At 41.5% G+C, this 21,355-nt stretch overlaps 1 protein-coding gene across 1 annotated transcript in view; it reads right to left on the bottom strand.

Moving 5' to 3' along the window:
- Positions 1-16,975: 16,975 nt before the first annotated feature.
- LOC137358413 (macoilin-like) overlaps positions 16,976-21,355 on the bottom strand; it is a 163,364-nt gene continuing 158,984 nt past the window's right edge. Inside the window, exons 8-11 of the mRNA XM_068024362.1 lie at positions 21,123-21,305; positions 19,603-19,723; positions 17,915-18,089; positions 16,976-17,298 (exon numbers count right to left, since the gene is read on the bottom strand). Of these exons, the coding sequence (XP_067880463.1) occupies positions 17,099-17,298; positions 17,915-18,089; positions 19,603-19,723; positions 21,123-21,305 (679 nt within the window). The 3' untranslated portion in view covers positions 16,976-17,098. The remainder of the gene's footprint in view (positions 17,299-17,914; positions 18,090-19,602; positions 19,724-21,122; positions 21,306-21,355) is intronic.

The following is a 21,355-nucleotide window of genomic DNA, read 5'->3' on the forward strand; positions in this document are numbered from 1 at the left end:
AGCCCTTTAAAAATGGTGCCAGTGCCTGCACAGAGACAGTTGACACTGTTCACGGCGTCGCCAAGGCTGCCCCTGCCAAGTGATGTGGTGGTGGGGGGGGGCGGGGGTGGCAGGGCAGCCACCCGCATACTCCAATGAGTCGCCAGGCTTAAGATTGTGGTTCCGTGGCGGTGCATGGCACGCACATGCCAGCTGCCATTTTTTACACCCGTGACTGCTCCCAGTGGTGGGAAAACAAAATCCAGCCCGCTGAGTTTTAAATTATGTTGTAAATTGAAAAGTGAAAAATTCTAGTTTTGCAAGATTCCACCAAAGATTGGTGGATTGTGTTTGCAAGACAATAAAATCAATCAGGGGACTCATGCACTACCTGCCTGGTCCTTCTTGACTGCCTGGTGGTCACCCTTTCCTCCTCTGCCTGTATATCCTTAAGCTTGTCACACTCACCCAAGGATAAATTCCAAAATGAACTGATCAATTGAACTCAAACTGGACACCTTTTTGCTGCAAAGCTAGATGGAATAACAGGTCAGGTGACCTCTCCTGTACTGTGAATACACATGGTAACTGCTGAAACTCTGAACCAATCATCATGTCTGGTCAAGTGTTGAAGAAAGCATTAGAAATGTAAATGGCCCATTCAATGTTAATGGCTACCCCTCTTAACAAGTTGGGCTAACAATGACTTTGCAGACAAGGAGACTCCAGACTCAAACTCAGGTTAAAGGGTGTGAAAAACACCAGTTTATCAAGATGGCATAGAGATAAGCCATTGTCTATCAATGCCTACACCATTTATGAAAACAAAATGGGAGAGAAATGTTGGTCACCTGACAGAAATCAAGTCTCTGATAAGGAGTGGGAATAAGAGACATTTTCTATGCAGAAAGGCAGACAGCCAGAAAGCCAGAAGGAAGAGAGACCCATCCCAGTAAAAAGGACCTTGCCAGAATACCATTTTTAAACTACCTAGGAGCAGAGATGAAAGGTGACCTTGAAACTCCCTACCTGAGAAATTGTAACAGGAATTTTTGCCATTGAACTGTGACTGAGATTTAACCAAAGAAGTCTGCAACAAAGCATCCGCCCATCTGAAACTTTCCAAAGTTTGATATCAGTGAACCAGGAAAAAGGAAAAACAGGCCTGCAGCATTTTTAAACCTTCCTCCTGGGGAAACAAACAAGGTTTCACAATGCATTCTTTTTTAAGACCATCAGACCTAAATGCATGCTATCTTTTAATCTCTGTCTTTTCTTGTGCATGTGTGAGTGGGTGAAGTTGCAAATATTTTCAGGTATTGTTTAATAAACATTGGCTGGAATTTTTAATTGGGCAGGAGGCCCTGTCCACCAGCTGAAGAGTCGATGGTGAGCCTGCCTCTGCCACACCTGGGGAGCCAGACTGGGATTTTTGACTCCCTAGGCCTTTAATTGGTCTTGGGAAGGACTTCCAGCTCCTTGAGGCAAGAAGTCCCGCCTAATGGAGCTGCCTGCCAATCGGCGGGCCAGCAGCTCTTAGTCCCAGCAGGGCCACCAGGAGTTGTGGCCACTGCTGGGACTACACCCAGCCATCGCAAGTAAGGTGAATGACGACCTCGGAAGGTAGGTAAGTTTTTAAGGCCTTACAGGGGACAATTGGTCGGGCCCCAGCGAGGCAAGGGTGTTAATGGGGCGGGGGCAGTGTTGTGTGTTGAAGGTGGGTGGGGCTTTGGGGGTGGCCCTCTGTGGGGTACAGGGTCCCGATGAGGCGGGCCCCCCACCAGCCCGCAAGAAGGCCGCCTGGTTTCACCAGGCAGGGTATTGATGCTTCTGCCATCCGGCCACTAAGGATAAAATACCCGCTTCGGCAGGTGGAGGCCCTTAAGTGGCAGTTAATTGGCCACTTAAAGGCCTTGATTGGCTTGGGGCAGGCTGGCCGTTTCTCGCTGCCGCTGCCCAGCATAAAATTGCAGCGGGGCCGGAGGGGTCAGGAACGCCCTCCTCCCTCCCCACCTCCAACTCAATTGTGCACCCCCCCCCCCCCACCTGACCAGCCCGCTCATTTGGGGGGGCATAAAATTCCGGCCGTTTATTTTTCATTAAGTCCAAGGTCTGTTTACTGACCATTAAAATGCTTAAGGGTTAAAGCACAATTCTAATAAAAACACACTGGCCGGGATTTTGTTGAGCTCCCAATGTCGGGCTCTGTGATGGGGGTGCCAGAAGATCACAGCGGCAGCAGCCCCCTACAGAGCCCGACACCAGGATTGCCGGGCCTGATCTTCCAGATGTTGACGAGGCTCCGTGATGGCCCCCATCTCTTGGCGACAGGATCCAACTTTAAATATTTAAATTAAAGAAATGAATACATTTAAATGCCATTCACCGAGATCTTATCGGCTGTACAGGATCTTCCATAACGACGGCCGACATTCGTGCTTTCACTTTCCTGTCCAGGGAAAGCTGGTGCCACCGAGGTGGGGAAGGGGGAACTTAGGATTTTTAGTGAAGCGGGAGGGAGGTGAAACAGGGCCAACTTTACATTTCTAGTGTTGGAGGGGAGAAGGGGGTGACCTCTGCACTTAGTGCATTTGGTGGGGGCGGATGAGGGAGAGGTTAAATCTTCAGTGTAAGTGTATTGGGGGGGAGCATGGCAGTGATTTATTTTCGTTTTATCGGAGAGTACAGGTCAGAAATTTATTTACAGTATAGTGGGGGGTGGGTACGGGGTTCCACTGTACAGGTCTGGCAGCCCTTTAAAAATGGCACCAGTGCCTGCGCGGAGGCAGCCGGCACTGCTCACGGCATCGCACAGCCCACCCCCGCTACATGATTTGGGGGGGGAGGCAGACCGCCTGCATATTTAAATGAGCCATAGCTGCTAGATTGCAGCGGCATAGCGGCATGCAGCTCATGCATGCGGGCCACCATTTTTTTCACTCCCGGTGGCGGGGGAAATGAAGTTCAACCCATTGTCTTCGGTCAGTTGAGAGGTGAAAAGTGGGAAACATCACAATCGTCTCCCACCTGACCATAACAAGCTGCTTAATCAGTAAGGGGTCGAAACACCCGCCCCCGATGACGTAGAGTGGGTGGGCCTTCCGTCCCTGGGAATGGCGTTCAGCGTCGGCGCTGTTTTTAAAGGCTTCAGGCCCTTTCATTGTATTTACATTTTTGAAGGCACAGGTTTGTGAAACAATTTTTAAAAAAATTTGTCACACTTTCAATCCCCTGTCTCACCACCAGCGTACCACCCCCCCCCCACCCCACGTGAATAATCACTTCCTTATTTTTCATGTCCCCCCAAAAAATGTAAATTCTTGATCCTGACCTCTCCCCCCTCCACCCCGAACTTTCTGTATTTTGACCTTCAAATCCTTCCCACCATCCCCTCAACCAATCGCGTTCGTTTTGCTGCAAACCCCACCCCCACCCCACTCCCCATCACATCGCTCCGTTCCCCCCCTCGCCCTGTGAAATTCACTCCTCCCCCCTCCCCACCAGTGTTTCACCTCGGAACAGAGATCTGAAGGTGGCTGGAAGTCCCGCGACTTCCCGCCACCGGCCGGAATTCCGGCGTGGGCGGCCGTCGCTGCAAGGTAGGTCATTATGCTGCAATTATAATTTATTTAAATATGTTAATTTTTTTTTGCCGAGTGGCGGGGGTGGGGGGCCACCTCAAGGCCTCGCCGCAGCTGGTAAAATGGGACGGGGCCTTCCCGGCGTCGAGGCCAGTGGCGGGCGTCTCCCGGAAGGATTTTATAGCCCCTGCGCCACGACCCCCGACGTCGGAGAGTCAGTAAAATTCAGTCCAAATCTTTGTCCTGGAGAAAAGCAATTGAAAGCAGTACCATGGGTGATTAATGGATACATGAAATGTGGAGAAGCAGCTCAAGGGTCAGAGGTGGTGGTCCAATTTAAGATCTCTGCAATGGGATTACTGAAACTTGCATCATTATTATTTTCAGTAATTCATTAGTTTATGTGTATATTTTTATTTTCTTTTTAGGTCTCCATATCATAGCTGCTTAAGGATTCTCATTTCAGAGCTTGGAACTTTTATATGATTAACGGACTGGAAGCAGGACAAAGCTACAAATGATTATACATTTTTTCACAGCTTCCAGAACATGAGTATACATACATTTGCAAAGAAGATGGAAATGACAAATGATTTTAATTTTCTAAAATTGTGATAAGCCTTGAATTGGAATTATTTCATACTTAACCAACATTCCAAACCTCTGCAAGTGATTTCATTCTCGTACGTTGACTGGATCTATTGATAATTACTAAGTGCACATTTGGAGTGGTCTCTGCCTATGAATAATGATTTAAAATAATGTACCTGTTGTATAAGCAGAGAATAATGAAAATAATTTGTATCAGAATAAACCAAACTGAAAATGAATTTCAGAATCTTCTAATGCTATTTACATGCAGTTATGATGATGTATTCATTTAAAATATATTTAAAATATATTTAAATGATGGTACAGTAGCTAGGAGCACTGACAGATAATGCAAGCAGAACACAGTGGTGCAGTGGTTAGCACCGCAGCCTCACAGCTCCAGTGACCCGGGTTCGATTCCGGGTACTGCCTGTGTGGAGTTTGCAAGTTCTCCTTGTGTCTGCGTGGGTTTTCTCCGGGTGCTCCGGTTTCCTCCCACAAGCCAAAAGACTTGCAGGTTGATAGGTAAATTGGCCATTATAAATTGTCACTAGTATAGGTAGGTGGTAGGGAAATAGAGAGACAGGTGGGGATGTTTGGTAGGAATATGGGATTAGTGTAGGATTAGTATAAATAGGTGGTTGATGTTCGGCACAGACTCGGTGGGCCGAAGGGCCTGTTTCAGTGCTGTATCTCTAATCTAATCTAATCTAACACTGCTGAAATTCCCTATACTTCTGAGTTGAAGATCTCAGCTATGAGGTAAAATCACAAACATCCTTGTAATAAAAGCAGAAAAGGAGGCACCTAAGAAGGTATTAATTAGAAAACAAATTTTTATATATTCTGAGAGGTATTGTTCTCTCAAAGTGTATAAGTTCTTGTAACATTTTTTTAATTCCTTGGGACATTTCAGTATTTTCATCAATATTTCACCAGGTTATTGTGGATTGTAGCTATCATTCTTAGTTTCTTACTTTATAAACCTACTTTTTTTCTTAAAGGTAGTTCACAAAAACAAAATGTTTGAGCTGAAATTTGAAGGGCCTGGAAAGGAAAGCTGTGTCAAAGTGCCCAATTGGTGCACACATCTTGCTGGATTTATTCCAATGAGGCCAGAGGGTGAATTTAGGTTGGCTCTCAGGCCTTTCTTTGTCAGTGTGAATGAATTGAAGCTGCAGTAAGCTTTTGTGTTGAGGACACAGTAAGATTTGCTTTATTCTGGATGGATCAGCTAAGACAGTGCTCAATGACCTCCCTTATTTGTAAATATCTCCATTCCTCTGTCTGGCAGCATTATAGGGGCTGGATGTTATGGGCAGGGAGGTGGGGGGGGGGGGTCCCATAGAATCACGACAGGTGGTGGGGGTGGAGAGTCTGTCACCACCAATTGCCAAGCAATTTTGCTGGGGGCGGGGTAGGCTGACAATGGCCTTCCAGCTCAGAGGCCAATTTAGGCCCTTAAGTGGCCTATTAACGGCCAATTAAGGGCCATTTCCCACCGTCACTGGGAGCTAAAAAGAGGTGCCCTACCTGCAGGTTTGGAGAGTGGGTCCCTCTTCCGTGTGGCCCAGGAAAGATCCCAGCCAGCAAAACCTGCACCTCCATGAATGCCCCTCCCTCTGGACTTCATGCCCACTCTCTCAAACCCCTCATCGGGGGCCTGCGACCAGTCCCCGGCGACCCTGCCTCAGTTACCTGAGATCTGGGGTTCCAGTGCTCGCCCTGGGTCCAAGGCCTCTGCAGAACCGATAGTGGCCATCTCTGGCAGTGGCACTGCCAATACTGCTTAGCTGCCAGCCCGAGATTGATCGGCATCTCTTGCAGGTGGGATCCCCATCTTTAAAAGGACGGGGATTCTGGCACAGGGCACTTAGGCAGCGAAACGATAGCTCTGGGGGTTGGGGGGGAGTGCACAGAGAGGCTGAGATGGGGCTCCCCCCACCTTTTCAACCCTGTGCTGGGAGCTCCGCCTCCTCCACAAAATCCAGCCCTCAGATTAAGCCAGTCTGTTCGCAACCTTAGTGTCCCATTTGACCCCAAGATGAGCTTCTGACTTCATATTCATGCCATCACTATGACCGCCTATTTCTACCTCCATAACATCACCCAACTTCATCCCTGTCTGAGCTCATCTGCTGCTTAAACCCTCATTTATGCTTTCATTACCTCTAGACTTGACTATTCCAACATAATCCTGGCTGGTATCCCCACATTTACCCTCCATAAACTTGAGATAATTCAAAACTCTGCTGCCCATGTCTTAACTCACACCAAGTCCTGTTCCCTTATTGCCCCTGTGCTCACTGACCTACATTGGCTCCTGGTCAAGCAACATCTTGAATTTAAAATTCTCACCCTTGTTTTCAAATCCCTCCATGAGCTCGCCCCTTCCATATCTGTGTAATCTCCTGCAGCAACCACCCCTGCGCACCCCCCCCCCCGTCCCTGCCCCCCCACAACCCTCCGAGATATCTGCGCTCCTCTAATTCTGGCCTCTTGTGTATCCCCGATTTTAATTGCTTTGCCATTAATGGCCATGCCTTCAGTTGCCTAAGCCCTAAGCTCTGGAATACCCTCGCCACCCCTCTACCTCACTTTCCTCCTTTAAGACACTCCTTAAAACTTACCTCTTTGACTAAGCTTTTGGTTATCTGACGTAATGAGCTGGATTTTACCATAGGCGGACAGGACTTCCGCTTAGCCCGGGGGATCTGACCCGCATTTTACAGGTCCCTGGGCTTTAATTGTCACGAGCCAGGACTTCCACCCGCTTTAGGGAGGAGGTCCCGCCTCAGTAAGCTGCCGGCCCATCAGTGGGCCGGCAGCTCTTAGTCCCAACAGCGCCACCGGGAGCGGTGGCCATTGCTGGGACTGCAGCCCAGCCGACACCATGGAGCCAGGACTTCAGGCAAGTTGGGCTTGCATCGTCGGGGGGGGGGGGGTGGCGGAGGGGGGTGATCAGTCGTGGTGACGAGACAAGGGTAATCGTTTGGGGAAGGGGGGGCATCTTGGGTCCTGGGGTGGGTTGGGAGGCGGGGGCAACCCTCAATCGGGCACCCTGTGCCCGACTGCCATGGTACCCCCCACACTTGCCGGTGCCCAGAAAGGCCAGCAGCTATTGCTGGGCACCCTTCCACGTACCCAGCACGCCTGCTTGCCACGGGTCAAATAACTTGATTGGCCTCAGGCGGGCAGGCTGTTTCCCACCCCCCACCCGACTAGCATAAAGTTGGCCAGAGACAGGAGCAGGTTGGGAAGGCCTCCCGGAGCCTCCCGCTCAACTTTACGCTGTTCCCACGCCACCATCCGACCAACTGGGGCGGTGTAAAATTCAGCCCACTATCTCCTTTTGTGGCTCAGTGTCATATTGTTTTATAACGCTCCTGTGAAGCAGTTTGGGACATTTTATTATATTAAAGATAATATATATATATATATATAAATAAAAGTTTTGTTGTGGTATCTCATGATCTTGTAACCAGAAAAGCAACATAAATGAGAATAATTAATGTTCATCTACTAATCAGGATTAATCAGTATTTTTAAATTGTATAGCAGCTGCTACATCGGATAAAAACATTAAAAACTAACATTCAAGACTCATTAAATGAAGTAGAAAGAGAAGAATGCATTCTTGTAAAAATATAAAGTGAACCATGAATGAGACAAGGAATCATCTAGTTAAAAGTGTATGGCTTTATTCTGAAACTGCCATCACTGACAAGGCACTATGATCCATTCTTTATTTCTTTAATTACAAACATGAGTTGTCTGTTTGCATTGTTTGTTCTTATTGCAGCATTGCTGCAAAGTTTACTTATTAAAAAAAAATCAATGGGGTCACATTTAAAAACAAACTAAAAACATCAGCTTCGTACATTCTCTAGCTTGTGGCTTTGCTGTGTGACATTCATCCATTTCTAGAACATGATTGTTTTCAGATTTCTGGCTGAAGTTCTCAAAATCAAACTAAACAGAGATGCTATTTAACCGATTCATTTACCACAATTGGAGGCCAAATAAATGAAGCTATGATGCTAAAGGGACATTGTTGCACTTGAGTTATAAGGGCTCATCTTGACTTTGGACGATAGTGTAAAATGTATGTTATCAGCAGGCCACTAACACCTCTTTCCATTAATTTCAATGCTTCTCTTATCTGGGAGTCAATGCCTTTGCAAAGCGAGGGAAAAAATCTGCAGTAAGTGTTCACACAGGCAAGCAAAAATACAGAAGTTGATGTTCTAAAAATAACCCGCACCACATAAACAATCTCCACAACAAATAAATTCCAGAACAAAAATGCACAAGCACTGTGGCAGGATTGCAATTTTTTGAACAAAAACCCAATTCTTACAAAGGAATAAATAATTTTCACTTGTTTATGTAGCAGGTAGAGCTAATCTACATTACCTAGTGTTTCTAAAACTAACATGCCAATACTTCTTAGATATGCACAGATACAATTACTTCCTCTATATACTAGTACAGTGACTACACACAACTTGGCCTTTCAGTCTAATAATGATACATTACTACTTTGTAAACTTTTTAAAACATGACAAACTTCTTCAGTTTTCAAATTGTAACAACCTATTACAAAAATGAATACATGCTTATTACTTCATACAAACATTTGACTTTTTTCATTAAATTGCAAAAGTCTTTTTTTAAGTAAACAAATCTTCTCTGTACAAATACATTAAGAAAAACAACTTCATCAAATACAAGGTACAATACAGACAGTTAAAAAAGTAAAAATGCAGCTGACAGCAGTTCATAGTTCTAAATCTAAATCTGAAGCTTCCCCTTCATTGTTCTACGTTGATAGAAGTGGAAAGCAGATTGAAGATCACAGAACTCCCATGTTGGCAAGCTATCAAATCTATATTGGTTGCAACATGAACTGATACTCTGATGCCTCAGGAAGCCTCTGAAAATATTAAATAATGCTTAAAAGAATTTACAAGGAAAAGATAGTGGGGCTACTCATCCTTCCATGAACTTTTAAAAAGATGACAAGTGTGCTTCAGATAAGTTTAAGGAAGCATTATGGTCTTTTGGGGGGGGGGGGGGGGCGGGGGTGAGGGCGGGTGCAGAATATTCACATTATGTTCTTATATGGTGCAGATAAACAGCATGAAAGATTTGGGGTTGAAATTGTGTTGTGCTACATTAATAATGACTTTATTAAAGTATATGAATTAACAGGTTAGTGGTGGGTGCGTGGAATGCACTGCCAGCGGTGGTAGTAGAAGCAGATACATTAGGGACATTTAAGCGACTCTTGGATAGGTACATGGATGATAGTAGAATGAAGGGTATGTGGGTAGTTTGATCTTAGAGTAACTTAAAGGTTTGGCACAACATCGTGGGCCGAAGGGCCTGTACTGTGCTGTACTGTTCTATGTTCTATGTTCTAAAACAGCAGACAGGAATGTTGCATGAATACAGTTAATATGACAGCCACCAATATCACACATTATTTGACCTCCATTGTGAAACTTCTGCATTACTAAAAATAACAACTTTTATTTCTTTGTAATATGTTTACCTGTAAATTTTCACTTTATTGAACATGAAGCAGCAGGAGGATTGAATAGAATTTTACAAAAGCTGTAACTTTGCTGTAATTTGTTATTGTTTCCTATAAATTACCTATTAATAAGTAGGGGACAGTTACATGAATATTATATGCTTAGGATTGAAATTCCTCCTGCCAATAATTTAAGTGAAAGTCAACCATTTTGCACTCAAACCAACTTATTTTTCTCAGGATGAATTTCACTCCGATATTTGTAACATTGCCTCGGCACTGAAAATGTTAAGCACATACATTATGGCAAATTGTAAAATCTAAGAAAAAATTCAGTAACACTCTTATACACGACACTCTACATCATACTCTACAAATGGTGCAAAACATAACCCTGTTTCTTATATAAGCAGTATTTTGCTTGGCATGCAAAATAAGCAAAACTATTCAAACATATTATTTAACCTATCTTTCAAAGTTAATACCTCCTAGTCTAATACCTCCTAATCTATACACAGCAGTGTACAGTTCATTACTGTATATCATTACATACTATCTTCAGCAAAGACCAGTACAGTTCTGGTAATTCTTTGCGACTACTTGTTTAAAATTATAATCTACAAATAATATACAGCATATAAATACCAAATATTTGAGAGAGAGTTACAAGCCCTACCTAACTCATTTGGTGTAGGTACAGAATGTTAATTGTTCTGATTTTCACTAATTTTCATAAATACGATGTGGAGAAAACAGGTACACATTCTGCAATGTTCTGGGAAACCCTATGGTAATCTCAGTCAATACTCCACATATTTACAGCCAAAAATTAATAATCACATTGCACAAATTAAATAATAATTTTACAATGACAGAATATTAATCACTATTATGCAATTAAAACCAGAGTACTGAATGCCCTTTGGAGCTCTCAGTAATTGCTTATCTTTTACCAACTTCTGTCTGCACAAAAAATATTTTTTTGTAAAGTTGACATGATTGCTAATATAAAATAGAATCATAAAACTGTACAGATTCAGAGAGTATTTCCTCATTTGAAGTTGTTCCAGAATGGCAATAAAATAGTTTTGCTATTCTCGTATTTTGGTTTATCCCTTTTAACTAATAATTGTTTTAGTTTTAGAAAAGCAATTAGTTTACATCAGATATAAAATGATATGGTGCAAAATGTACATATAAGAATAGGATTTCAAGTTTCTTTTATTTAATTTACATTAAACTTGAGTTTTATGTGGTATTTTCATTCATGAAACAAAAGATAGGATTCGACTTCTCTATTTTTCCTTTTCTGTGACACAATGGCCTATAAATTAGATGGTGCTGCTCCCATTTTTCAGGCACAAAACTGGACTTTAAGCAATGTTCTCTTTAAAATTTAGTTGCTGTGCATGGCCCTTTTGTTTTTTAAAGTTTTCAGTCCCTTTAAATTTTTTTGCGCAGTCATGTACATACGTTATTCATCCCAGAACAAGGTCTGTATGGTACGTTTCAGGCACGGTCGTGCACCCACACAGCTTAGTGAGAACTTTGCCACTAAGCATTCAGCACGGTGTGCCAGGCGATCGCACTAATTATGCCCCTGAAGTGCCCGGCACACCATATTGACAAAGGCAGAAAAAGAGTTGTCCAGGGTCCACACCTGAAACAAATGTTAGGCCTTTTGCATCTGGAAGTAGTGAGCCTCATACCTGTTTGAGGCCCCATTTGCAACACTGGGCTACACAAGTATATGTGGTCTACATGCGGCCTAACTAGCTGACCTTATAGATACCACTGGAAAATGCCACCAAAAGTGTAAGTTTTAAAAAGAAAATTACCAGAATGTGGAGCTGGGAGGAATAGGACTGCTCTTCCCGGCTTCAATGCACTGCTGAAGACCATTGCGGGTCTGCACTCAGCCCCCTCCTGATCACTTCCCTGCCTCTGTCCATTGCCCTCCCAGTCTCACGATCACCCCCTCCCTATTGGTTGCTTCTCCTCCAATTGCATTAATTTCCCCTCCTATCCCAATGCCCCACTCCCTCCTGGCAGCTTTCTTCCCCCTCTCCCCGGACCTACCATTGCTGGTAACGCAGCTTGAAATTGAAATCCTCTTTGCTGGTGAGCTGCCTGGGGACTTCCTGCAGCTCACCAGTCTCACACAGGCTGGCACAAACTAAGTTCTAGGCCTATGACTTCAATGAGAGTGAAAATTGGGCAAAGCGTAAAACCAGCAATCGATTTACTATTGCCCGTTTTGCACTATTGCCCAGATGAATTTTGATCCTCCAGTGTACCAGACAAATGTGCATTTTGTGTCACAATGGAACTCTTTTCACTCTACTTGATACATAATAATAATGCTAAACACTTCACAACATGATTAAACATGACACAAGAATATTTCTCTGCATTTCAAAATGGCTAAATTTTAATTTTTTAAAAAATTGTATACAAATGCTACTTCAATTCATGAATTAAAAGCACCAAATCCTTTGAGCTGGCTGAAAATAATTGCTGCATATATTCAGCAATATGATTTAATCAATGTAATGTCACAACTTCAACAGACTGAATTGTTGCACAAAAAGCTCTGCATATTTGATAACTATGACCCTGAAATTGTAAGATATAACATGCCTACACTTAAAGCATTTGTCTGAAATCTATCCCTAGACTATTTTGATAAAGGCGTTTTAATGTATTTATCTAAATTCCTCTCTATTTTTCAAAACGTACACAATGATCTCTTGCATTAAAATAGTAGAGACAAATGCATTAAGCATCGTACATTAATATCCCACGTGTAACTTCAGTGCCTTTTTTTTCATCTATTTACTTGATTACGACATTGAAGATTGTCTTTACTGAGGACAGGAAAAACAGCAGCCACATTCCAGTGAAGGAAACTATGTAATGACAATGTAAAGTCTGTAGTATCAGATTCCTATATGTTTACAGGAACTTGATGAAGTGATACTTCAAATTGCAGGAAGAACTGCAGGTACCAATAGCTTGCACTGAGTTGAAAAACTGAGATTTTTGTTACCCTGTCCAAATATAATCATGTCTACACCCTAACCTATCTCAAGCAGTGAAGCCATTCAATTTGGTTCACTGGACTTCAGTGCCAGTTACGTCAACTGAGCTTCATCCAACTGTCTTTACTCTGACTTGTCATCTTCCTCAAAATTTACTACACCGCTCCAGCTATTTTACAAGGACAATTAAACCATCAATCTGCAGAGGTGGATATGGATTTTAATTGTTCAAATCCCCAGTGAGGTAAATTATTTGAACTGCCATTTAAATTCTTGAAATATTTATATATTCAGTACTCAAATTAACCCTTATATGTACACACCTTTTCCTCTGTCAGGAAGCTTAAATTGCAACATTACAACGGTAGTGTTAGTGCAAAGAGTTTTTTCTTCGCTTTGATGCTACAATTGCAGGGCTAGATTTTCCGTCTGCTTGTAGGCAAAGTATGGAAAATCCTCAAAGTGTGAATCCAGAGTCAGGGCTTGACCCAGTCCTAGAGGAGGGAGTCTCACTGTGCTTGCTGTTGTCAGGTTAGGCCTGGCGTTAACTCCAGTTTAATATTGGTGTGAAGCACAAACTGCTAGTGTAAATGGTCTTTCAATCATTCAGACCACAAACATCTCTAGGGCAATCAGTACCACTCCTTTATTGACAGAAGGCACATTTGACTAAATCAGGAATGTACCCTTCCTGGTCGTTTGCACCTCTTATCTGAGATAATATTGCTAAAGGAGACATTCTCACCTAATTGTAAATGTTAGTAAGCACTGGGATCCAAGCTTGTATTTCCCAGCTGAATGTTCAGTATGTTTGCACTGGAGCCACTAGATCCAGAGAAACTAACATTTAAATTTGGCATTACCAATTACTGTTGCCAAAACACAATTGTATCGGTATGTGAGCAGAAAATATAAAGAGTTAAAGCTACTAGCAATAAGGATAGCACCAGCTCTGAAATTAAATGTCTTAAATTGAAAGGAAGTTGAAAGTAAATGATTGGATAGATGGTTTAAGGCTCAGAAAAAGCAGTTGAGGTTCCCAAGCAGGTGTAATGTGAAACATTTAATAAGACAAAGCAAACATAAAGCAAATAATTTCTGGCAGAGTTCACTGCGCATGGATCAAGCTGAACAGAAGTATGAATGAGATGGATAAAACTAAAGAGTTTAATGAAAGAGTGTTAGCCCTTGAACAAACCAAGAGTACACATGTTCTTGGAAATCAATTGTATCTTAAAAACCATTAAACAACATCATTACTTGAGGACTATTCTGAAAATTCCCATCCATTCTTGCTTTTCCAAACGGAGAACAATATCCAGCTGAATTAGAATCAATGTACGATGGTGTGCATCCTAATTCAGTTCAGAGGTTACAAAGAAGTTTCAGTCATTAAGATTTCTAAATGTTTTGGTGTCTCCATGCATGAAATTGGTTGGATGGACTCAAAGCCTTGGGTTACAGACTTTATTTCCAAAACCACCTCAGTCTGCATTTTTAGAAGAAATGTTGTTGAAATGTTGAAACTGTTAACATTTGTAAGTATGCACAATAAAGCTGAAATAAATAGCAAAAGGAGTCTAATCATTATTACCAATTTGTGTTTTATATCTAAGACAGAATCCCAGCACCAAACAGATTGAAATGAGTAGTGAAGCATTACAAAATTTTTGCCCATCTATTTGTACAATAGGTTAGATGGTTGAGAAACTAGCCCATCCTAGAAAATAGTTTGAGATACAATTCAAAACCCATTAGATTAACAAACAATTAGTTCAAAGTTTGCATCAGCAATGAAAAGAGCTAGGAAATTAGTCATGCGCTTCCTTGTGCAGGACAATTATATTGCCTAAATACTGCAATGGGCCATGTTTCCTACTAATTTTGTCACAAGCATCAAAAGTTAATTAATCTTGCAACAATCCAAAGTCAACCTTTTTAATAAGATACAGGGGCTGAGCATAGAACTTCGCTACTTGCGGTCAGACCATGTTTTGTAGCTCAAGTTACGATCAAGAATGTTAAAGTTAACACTGAAACATTATATAATAGGCCACTTAGAAAATAAGATCAGGACAAACACGTAGACTCATGAACCCAATGCTACCAAACTAAATAGGTTCAGAAACAAACCATATGCCTGGTCTTTCACCCAAGCACTGCTAAGAAGACAGACTAAAATCAAGTATTGCATATCACCCATATAACTTAAAGCAGCTTACTCACTTTGTGCTAGTCTGGTGAAAAACAGCAAAATTATATAGCCTAACTGTAGGTTCTCATGACAATTCTTAAAGGGAATTAATATTTTATTGAATTGTTCCATAATGCCTCAATAGTATCAAGGTACACCTGCTGGTCTCTTTCAATTGCCTCTTGTTATCCCTATAAACTGTTAGTCATTTTGTGTTGAAATTACCATGCAGTGACATCATGTCATTCCATCCCAGTGCTATCATAAATGGAGAATGCTGTCTTAGGCCCATTGTACCTATTATGGCACCACTGGAGTAGAACATCACATCACAATTCCTATGGGGTTGGGGAGAGTTGTTATAGGCAAAATGCTTACTCCCAGACTGCTTTTAAGCAATGATCATTAGCTGTATAAAACACTAGACGAGGATCAGCTGGAAGGCATCAGTAACAGTATGGATATTTTCCTTTAAAATATTTATGCTTGCAAAATAAATAAGTAGAATATGTGATAAAAACAGCAAGTGCTGAAAATACTCAGCCAGTCAGGCAGCATCTGTGGAGAGAGAAGCAGAGTTGACATTTCAGGTCTGTGACCTTTCATCAGAACGGTGCTGAGTATTTCCGCACTTTCTGTTTTTATTTCAGATTTTGAGCATTTTAAGTACAGTATGTTTCTCTATAAACTTGACAATGCAGTGTATATTGCTATCTCTTTTCCGGCAAGTATATGCTATGCTATGCAACAAAAAAGGAAACTATAGCAATGTACAAAGTTTAACAACTGATGCCACTATCACCCAAAAGATTGTTTTGGTGAGAATACAATCTCTCTTCCGTGCTGCAAATAGACTTTAAGTTACATTAATCGTGATTATTCAGAACACAGGGCAGATAGAGGACAAAATGAATAAGTAACTTCCCATTCTTTTATCAAGTGATATCATCATCAACTTTTATCAAAATTAACTGTTTATTGTAGTTTCTTGCTCACTTACTGCCACCAGACATCAGTCCCTACAAAGAATCTATAACATAAGCCAGAAATGGTAAACATGAGAGGAAATGTCTAGTTTGGGATGAGCCTGAGGCCTGTTGGATATGGATTTTATCCTGCCCTTGGAGACAGAACAGAGGCAGGGTGAGCACGCAAAATGGCACTGGGTGGCATTGGGCAGTGGCCACTTAAGGAGAGCTTCCCGCCTCTGCTCCCATTTCACTAAAGTTGGAGGGACAGAAATGTAATTGGTGTTGTGGAGTATGTTGAACATCAAAGGATGTCTATGTTTCCAGAGAATGCAGTCCTAATGTTAACTGCTGCGAGCAATGTGTGAAAGATTAATTGCACAAAAATGTTAAAAATAGGATCAACAAACATGGTACAGTAAGTATTCCTGGAACAAAGGATACACAGTAGTATTACTTACTGTCTCTGGTAACAATTCAGGAGAGAGGAAAATTACTCTAAAGATGGAATTTCAAACAAACTACTTTGTTACTCTGAGACAATATGTGTTCTAAACATCTAAAAGGTTTTGCTTGCAAGTTGTGACTCGGATTTCTTCATATGAACGTGTTACCCATTATTGTCTTGCTTGTGATTCAAAGACAGAAGGCAATGCTTTTGGTGAATCTTAGAATATGATCAACAACAGTGCAAATAATGAACTCTGCTCTGTTAGAAAGGTATTCTCAGTATAGTTTAGCTTTAATACTCCCACAGCATTGTTGTGAAACTGTCACCTCTGTAACTTTTATGAATTGCTTGTCGATGCCAGTTGAATTTATATTCCAGTGCTAATTTTGACCATTATTTCAAGCACTAAAAGAAATTCATACCATGTAGCATTGTTCATGCATTGTACTGGTACCAGTTAAACAGTAAGGTGCATTACTGAGGACACTAGGTTGCATTTACAATGTGTTGGGTAGATTGAAGCATGCAATGATAGCTAAATGCTTCCAACTATCCAGGTATTCTAAAGAATCTAGCCAATTGCACAATTCAAAGCACCTTAATGCTATATAATCATACCTGAAAACCCCAAAATACTATAAAAAGTAAAAATCCATACTTTTGAATAGAAAAAACAAAGTCACCTCCATCAGCATTAGCAATGGGTATAAGGAAATGTTTCATAATTCAGGGGTAGTTAAGGAGGATAGTGCATTTATTTCTTCAGTGGCTGGTACATTAAAGTATTGGGATCAAGTACAGAATTCCCAGTCTCCACAAATTTAGAGGAATAGTGTGAAGTTGCAGGACTAAGAGTGTTTGTAACACTGTAAGTGATCCCAGGCATAACTGCCATAACTTCTGCAACCTTCTGTTTGAGGTCTTCAATTTCCTGATCTTGTTGAATTATATGTCCTAAAAAAAAGATAAGAAAAACAATGTTAAATCTGTGACAGGTTATATATCCTTTTGTGTACTGAAGCTGAGCAGCCTGCTCCTGCTCCTAATTCGTATGTTCATATTAGACTAATTCTTTCTTGGAACAATGGGAAAGAGAGGAGGAGATGACAAATGAAGCAAATTGTTTACATTTCTTTATATATATATTAAAATTTGCTCTGTAAGTAGGGTTAACATATTACAGTAAGTAAATAGCTTCATTGCTGAAATATAAGCATTTGTTTCAGCTTCACAGTGTGTGAACTGCACGTTTTAAAAAACGGCTGTTGCACAGAGCCAGACATTCTCTGGAGCTGCCATTTATTTGGGCTTTAAAAGAGACATTGTGGGTGAATCTCTTTACACCAATGTAAAAAGATTTTTGCCACCTGGTGGTCTGGAGAGGAACATGCAAAGAGAAATTTTATGGTGGAAAACCAGTGGAAATTGCTTCTGTTTGACTTCCTTGCCACAAAAATTTATTTGCCCCAATAATGTACTGGAAATACATGAAAAGGGCACAGAAATTCACACTATCCAATCAGTAATATTAATATACTATGATCCCACACTTATAAACTCTATTGCTTACCTTGTGCAATCTCTAGTTGTCGTCTGGCATCCCCAAGAGCAGAGAACAGGTCCAGTTTAATCCTGGTCTCTGCACTAAGATTGATTTCTAAGTGTTGTGTTTTATCCTGCATGGCTGAAAGTGCTGCCATCAACATTTCGGTGTCCGGTTCATTTTCTTTATATTTACAAAGCTCCTGGGGAAAATTGAAACAAAGGGCCAAATTCAAGCAAATCTTCAAAACTACCAGTTGAAAACCATTCAGTGTTACCCCATTTAGGTTTAAAATCTGCTCCAAAGGATCACCTTGATGTATAAACCACAAAAAAAAAATGCTGAAGTGATCAATAAGAATTCTAAAGGTGCATTCTCTCATTTATTGACCCTTTCACTTGCTGGTTTTGATCATTTAGAAGCTCACACGATAGAACTGAGAAGGTTGATTCCTGCACCTCCAGCAAAATAACAATATTCTCTGTTCCTCATCTATAGGTGTTGATTCCTGCTGAGCTACATGTGTCAATCAGCTCTAGAACCTCAACCAACTGACATCTTTCCTCATGTTTCAGATTGAATAATAAGTGTTGCTAAGCTATTTGGCAATGGGAGACATCACAACTGAGAATGACTCTGTCATTATCCAAAATGCACAGATATACTTTGCATCAGGTGTCATTAGCTAATAATTAAAATGGTTACCATGGCAAGTTATTCCCCTTCCTGAGCCCACAGACACTGATTGTACATGAATATTAATTTGTTCCAATTTTTTCATTTTTGTAAAACTTATCAATTACATCAAAAAATAGTAATGACAGGATTAGTATTTAATGTAAGAAGTTAAACAAACAATGCAAACTTGGTGTATTGGTCATGGTACTAGTAACCCTGAAGACTTTGGAATTTTCAATACCAGTTTTGAGGATTAATTACCTGCTAAACGAGCTGAGTTTGGTTAAAAGTAAAAATCAACAAAAGAACTGTTAAAGTGACATGCTCGGAAGGTCGGAAAGTCTTATTCAGCAGACTGTCTGGAAGGTTACAGATAAGATGATGAGAAGCTGTTGTAAACATCAGATGCTGCAGTATCAGCTAGTTTTGAACCACGGGAAAGAAGGTGTGGAAAAGTACCAACAAGCGTACTTTTGCCAGCAAGAAGAATAGAGAACCAAACTCTCTAATGGGCATGTTAATGGGTAATATATCAATGTATCTTTCAACATACCTATATTATATAAACAGTGGACTGCATTTCCATGGGATGGTCCTGATCCCTCGACTATAATTTTCACAGGAAATCAGTAGAATCACGCAGAAATTCAGAGTCTGTTTGTCTAATGTTCACTTCCAGTCCATCACACTTCAGGGCTCACACTCTGACCCAGGACTCTGCTCACCCATCCAACCTCACACTTCTCATTTTGCTCTATTTCTCTCCTGGTCAAGCTCACCCTGTCACTGCTGGCATTGACTCAGCCAAAGAATCACAGCGCCACCCAGCACCCAATCAATACTATTACATCCAGCCAAAGAACCACACCTAGGAATCAAACAATACACGGAGCCACCATTCAACCAATGCTAACATACAAGCATTAAACCACAGTGCCACCCAGCACTCAAACAATGGCTGAAATATCCTGCAATGGCAATACTGATGAACAGTGTGAATACAAAAAACATGCTGAAGCTTGATGTGAAATATTCACCTGCACTTCCCGCTCTACTTTTCTTAGGTATTCATCCTTCACTTTGAGTTCTGTCTGCAGCTGTTTATGTTCTGCATCCAATTCTTTCATTCGGTTCTTCAGGGTCTCTGTGCAGTCTCCCCTGGAAGGAGTAAACCATAAGAGTGAAAATAAACATATACCACAATAAAAAACAGAAGTGAAGTCTTCCTGAAGGGCCAAATAGGTTGATTGCTTGAGTGCCAAACTGGAGGTTATTGATGCCATGGCTTCAAATCCTGGTATCTTCTGGTTAACTAAGATAAGTACTATATCTTACAATGTGAGATGGGAGTAGGGATTGCTTAGCACTTAGAACACATTACATATTTAGGACTGTTACAAAAGGAAATGGAGACCAACCAGCATTAACTCATGCTACCTTCTGCTGGTGACAAGATATATCTTTCTTTCTAACTAGGGAAAAGTATTACAAATAAACTAATATATTAAGGTAAGATAATACAGAATTTATGCTAACATTTATCTTCTCGTTGCTACATGGTATAAAGTTGCCAGGTAAATTTTAACTTTAATTTCTCCTGCTCCCTCACTAATAAGGAATGAAGAAAAACAACAACTTGCATTTATATAGCATCTCCAAAGGTGCTTCACAGGAGCGTTATCAAACAAAAAAAAAAATCACATCTAGCCAAAGAAGAAGACATTAGGACAGGAGACCAACAGTTTGGTCAAGAGGTAAGTTTTAAGAAGTATCTAAAAGGACAGAGATAGAGAACCAGACAGGACTAGGGATGCTCAGAAGATGATTTTAACCCCCCCGCTGCCCAGCCAGTAGGAGCAGGTCCTAGCAGCCAATCTGACCTTCTCCTGGTCTCATAAGATGGTCACCGAGCCCCACAATTTTCCATCACTCCCACCAACTTCCCAGCTGGAGTGGGTGGCATGTCAGACAATGGAATTTGACTGAGATTCACGAATTAAAATACTCAATTTCTGAAACAGATGAGTTTCTAACTCACACCTCTACTCATTTGCAGAAACTGGCCTGCATTTAAAATCAACCTTCAGTTCATAATGTTAAACCTTTCTCTTTGCCTGAGGTAAATTTATTAAGGGATGACAATCCAGGGAAGTGGAATAGATCGTGACTTTGTGCTTAGTTTGAGTCGAGTATATATACTTTGGGCTGCATTTTACTAGGCCCTCGACGTCACTGGGTCATGGCAGGGGGGGGGGGGGGGTCCCGTAAAATACTCGCTCCATCCCCTCCATTTAAATCAGCCCTCGTGGGGGCTGTGTGGTGGCACCTCTGTGTCGGAAGGCCGCTGCCTTCACAGAGTCTTGCCACGAAGCGCAGCACGCTGATAAAATTCAGCCCATAATTTACTGTCTAAACTTCCATCAGGTTCAACCAAATATGAGTCTAAACTGCATGTTCCCATGAAGGTAGCATAAAAATTTGGTTGCTGATCATGACTTCTGTAGCCATCCCACATCTAGTGTGTAAATTGCCTGAGGCATGCACAGCACAGCAATACCTGAAGGATGCATTGAGTGAGATGGCCCGTGCAATAACTGTGGTTTCATCTGTTTTTCTCCTCTTTGCATCCATTAGCTGCTTCTCCAGCAGAGCTCGACCCTCCAGTTCTGCTCTTAGCTTTTTCTCTAAGTAGGAGATGTTCTGTTTGTCTTTCTGTTTTGCTTGCAAAGCACAATGCATTCTTAAAGCAAAGTGAAACACAACCGTTACACCAATATTATAGCATGCTTA

This window comes from Heterodontus francisci, chromosome 3 (genome assembly GCF_036365525.1).
Source record: "Heterodontus francisci isolate sHetFra1 chromosome 3, sHetFra1.hap1, whole genome shotgun sequence".
In the NCBI taxonomy this organism is placed as follows: Eukaryota; Metazoa; Chordata; class Chondrichthyes; order Heterodontiformes; family Heterodontidae; genus Heterodontus; species Heterodontus francisci.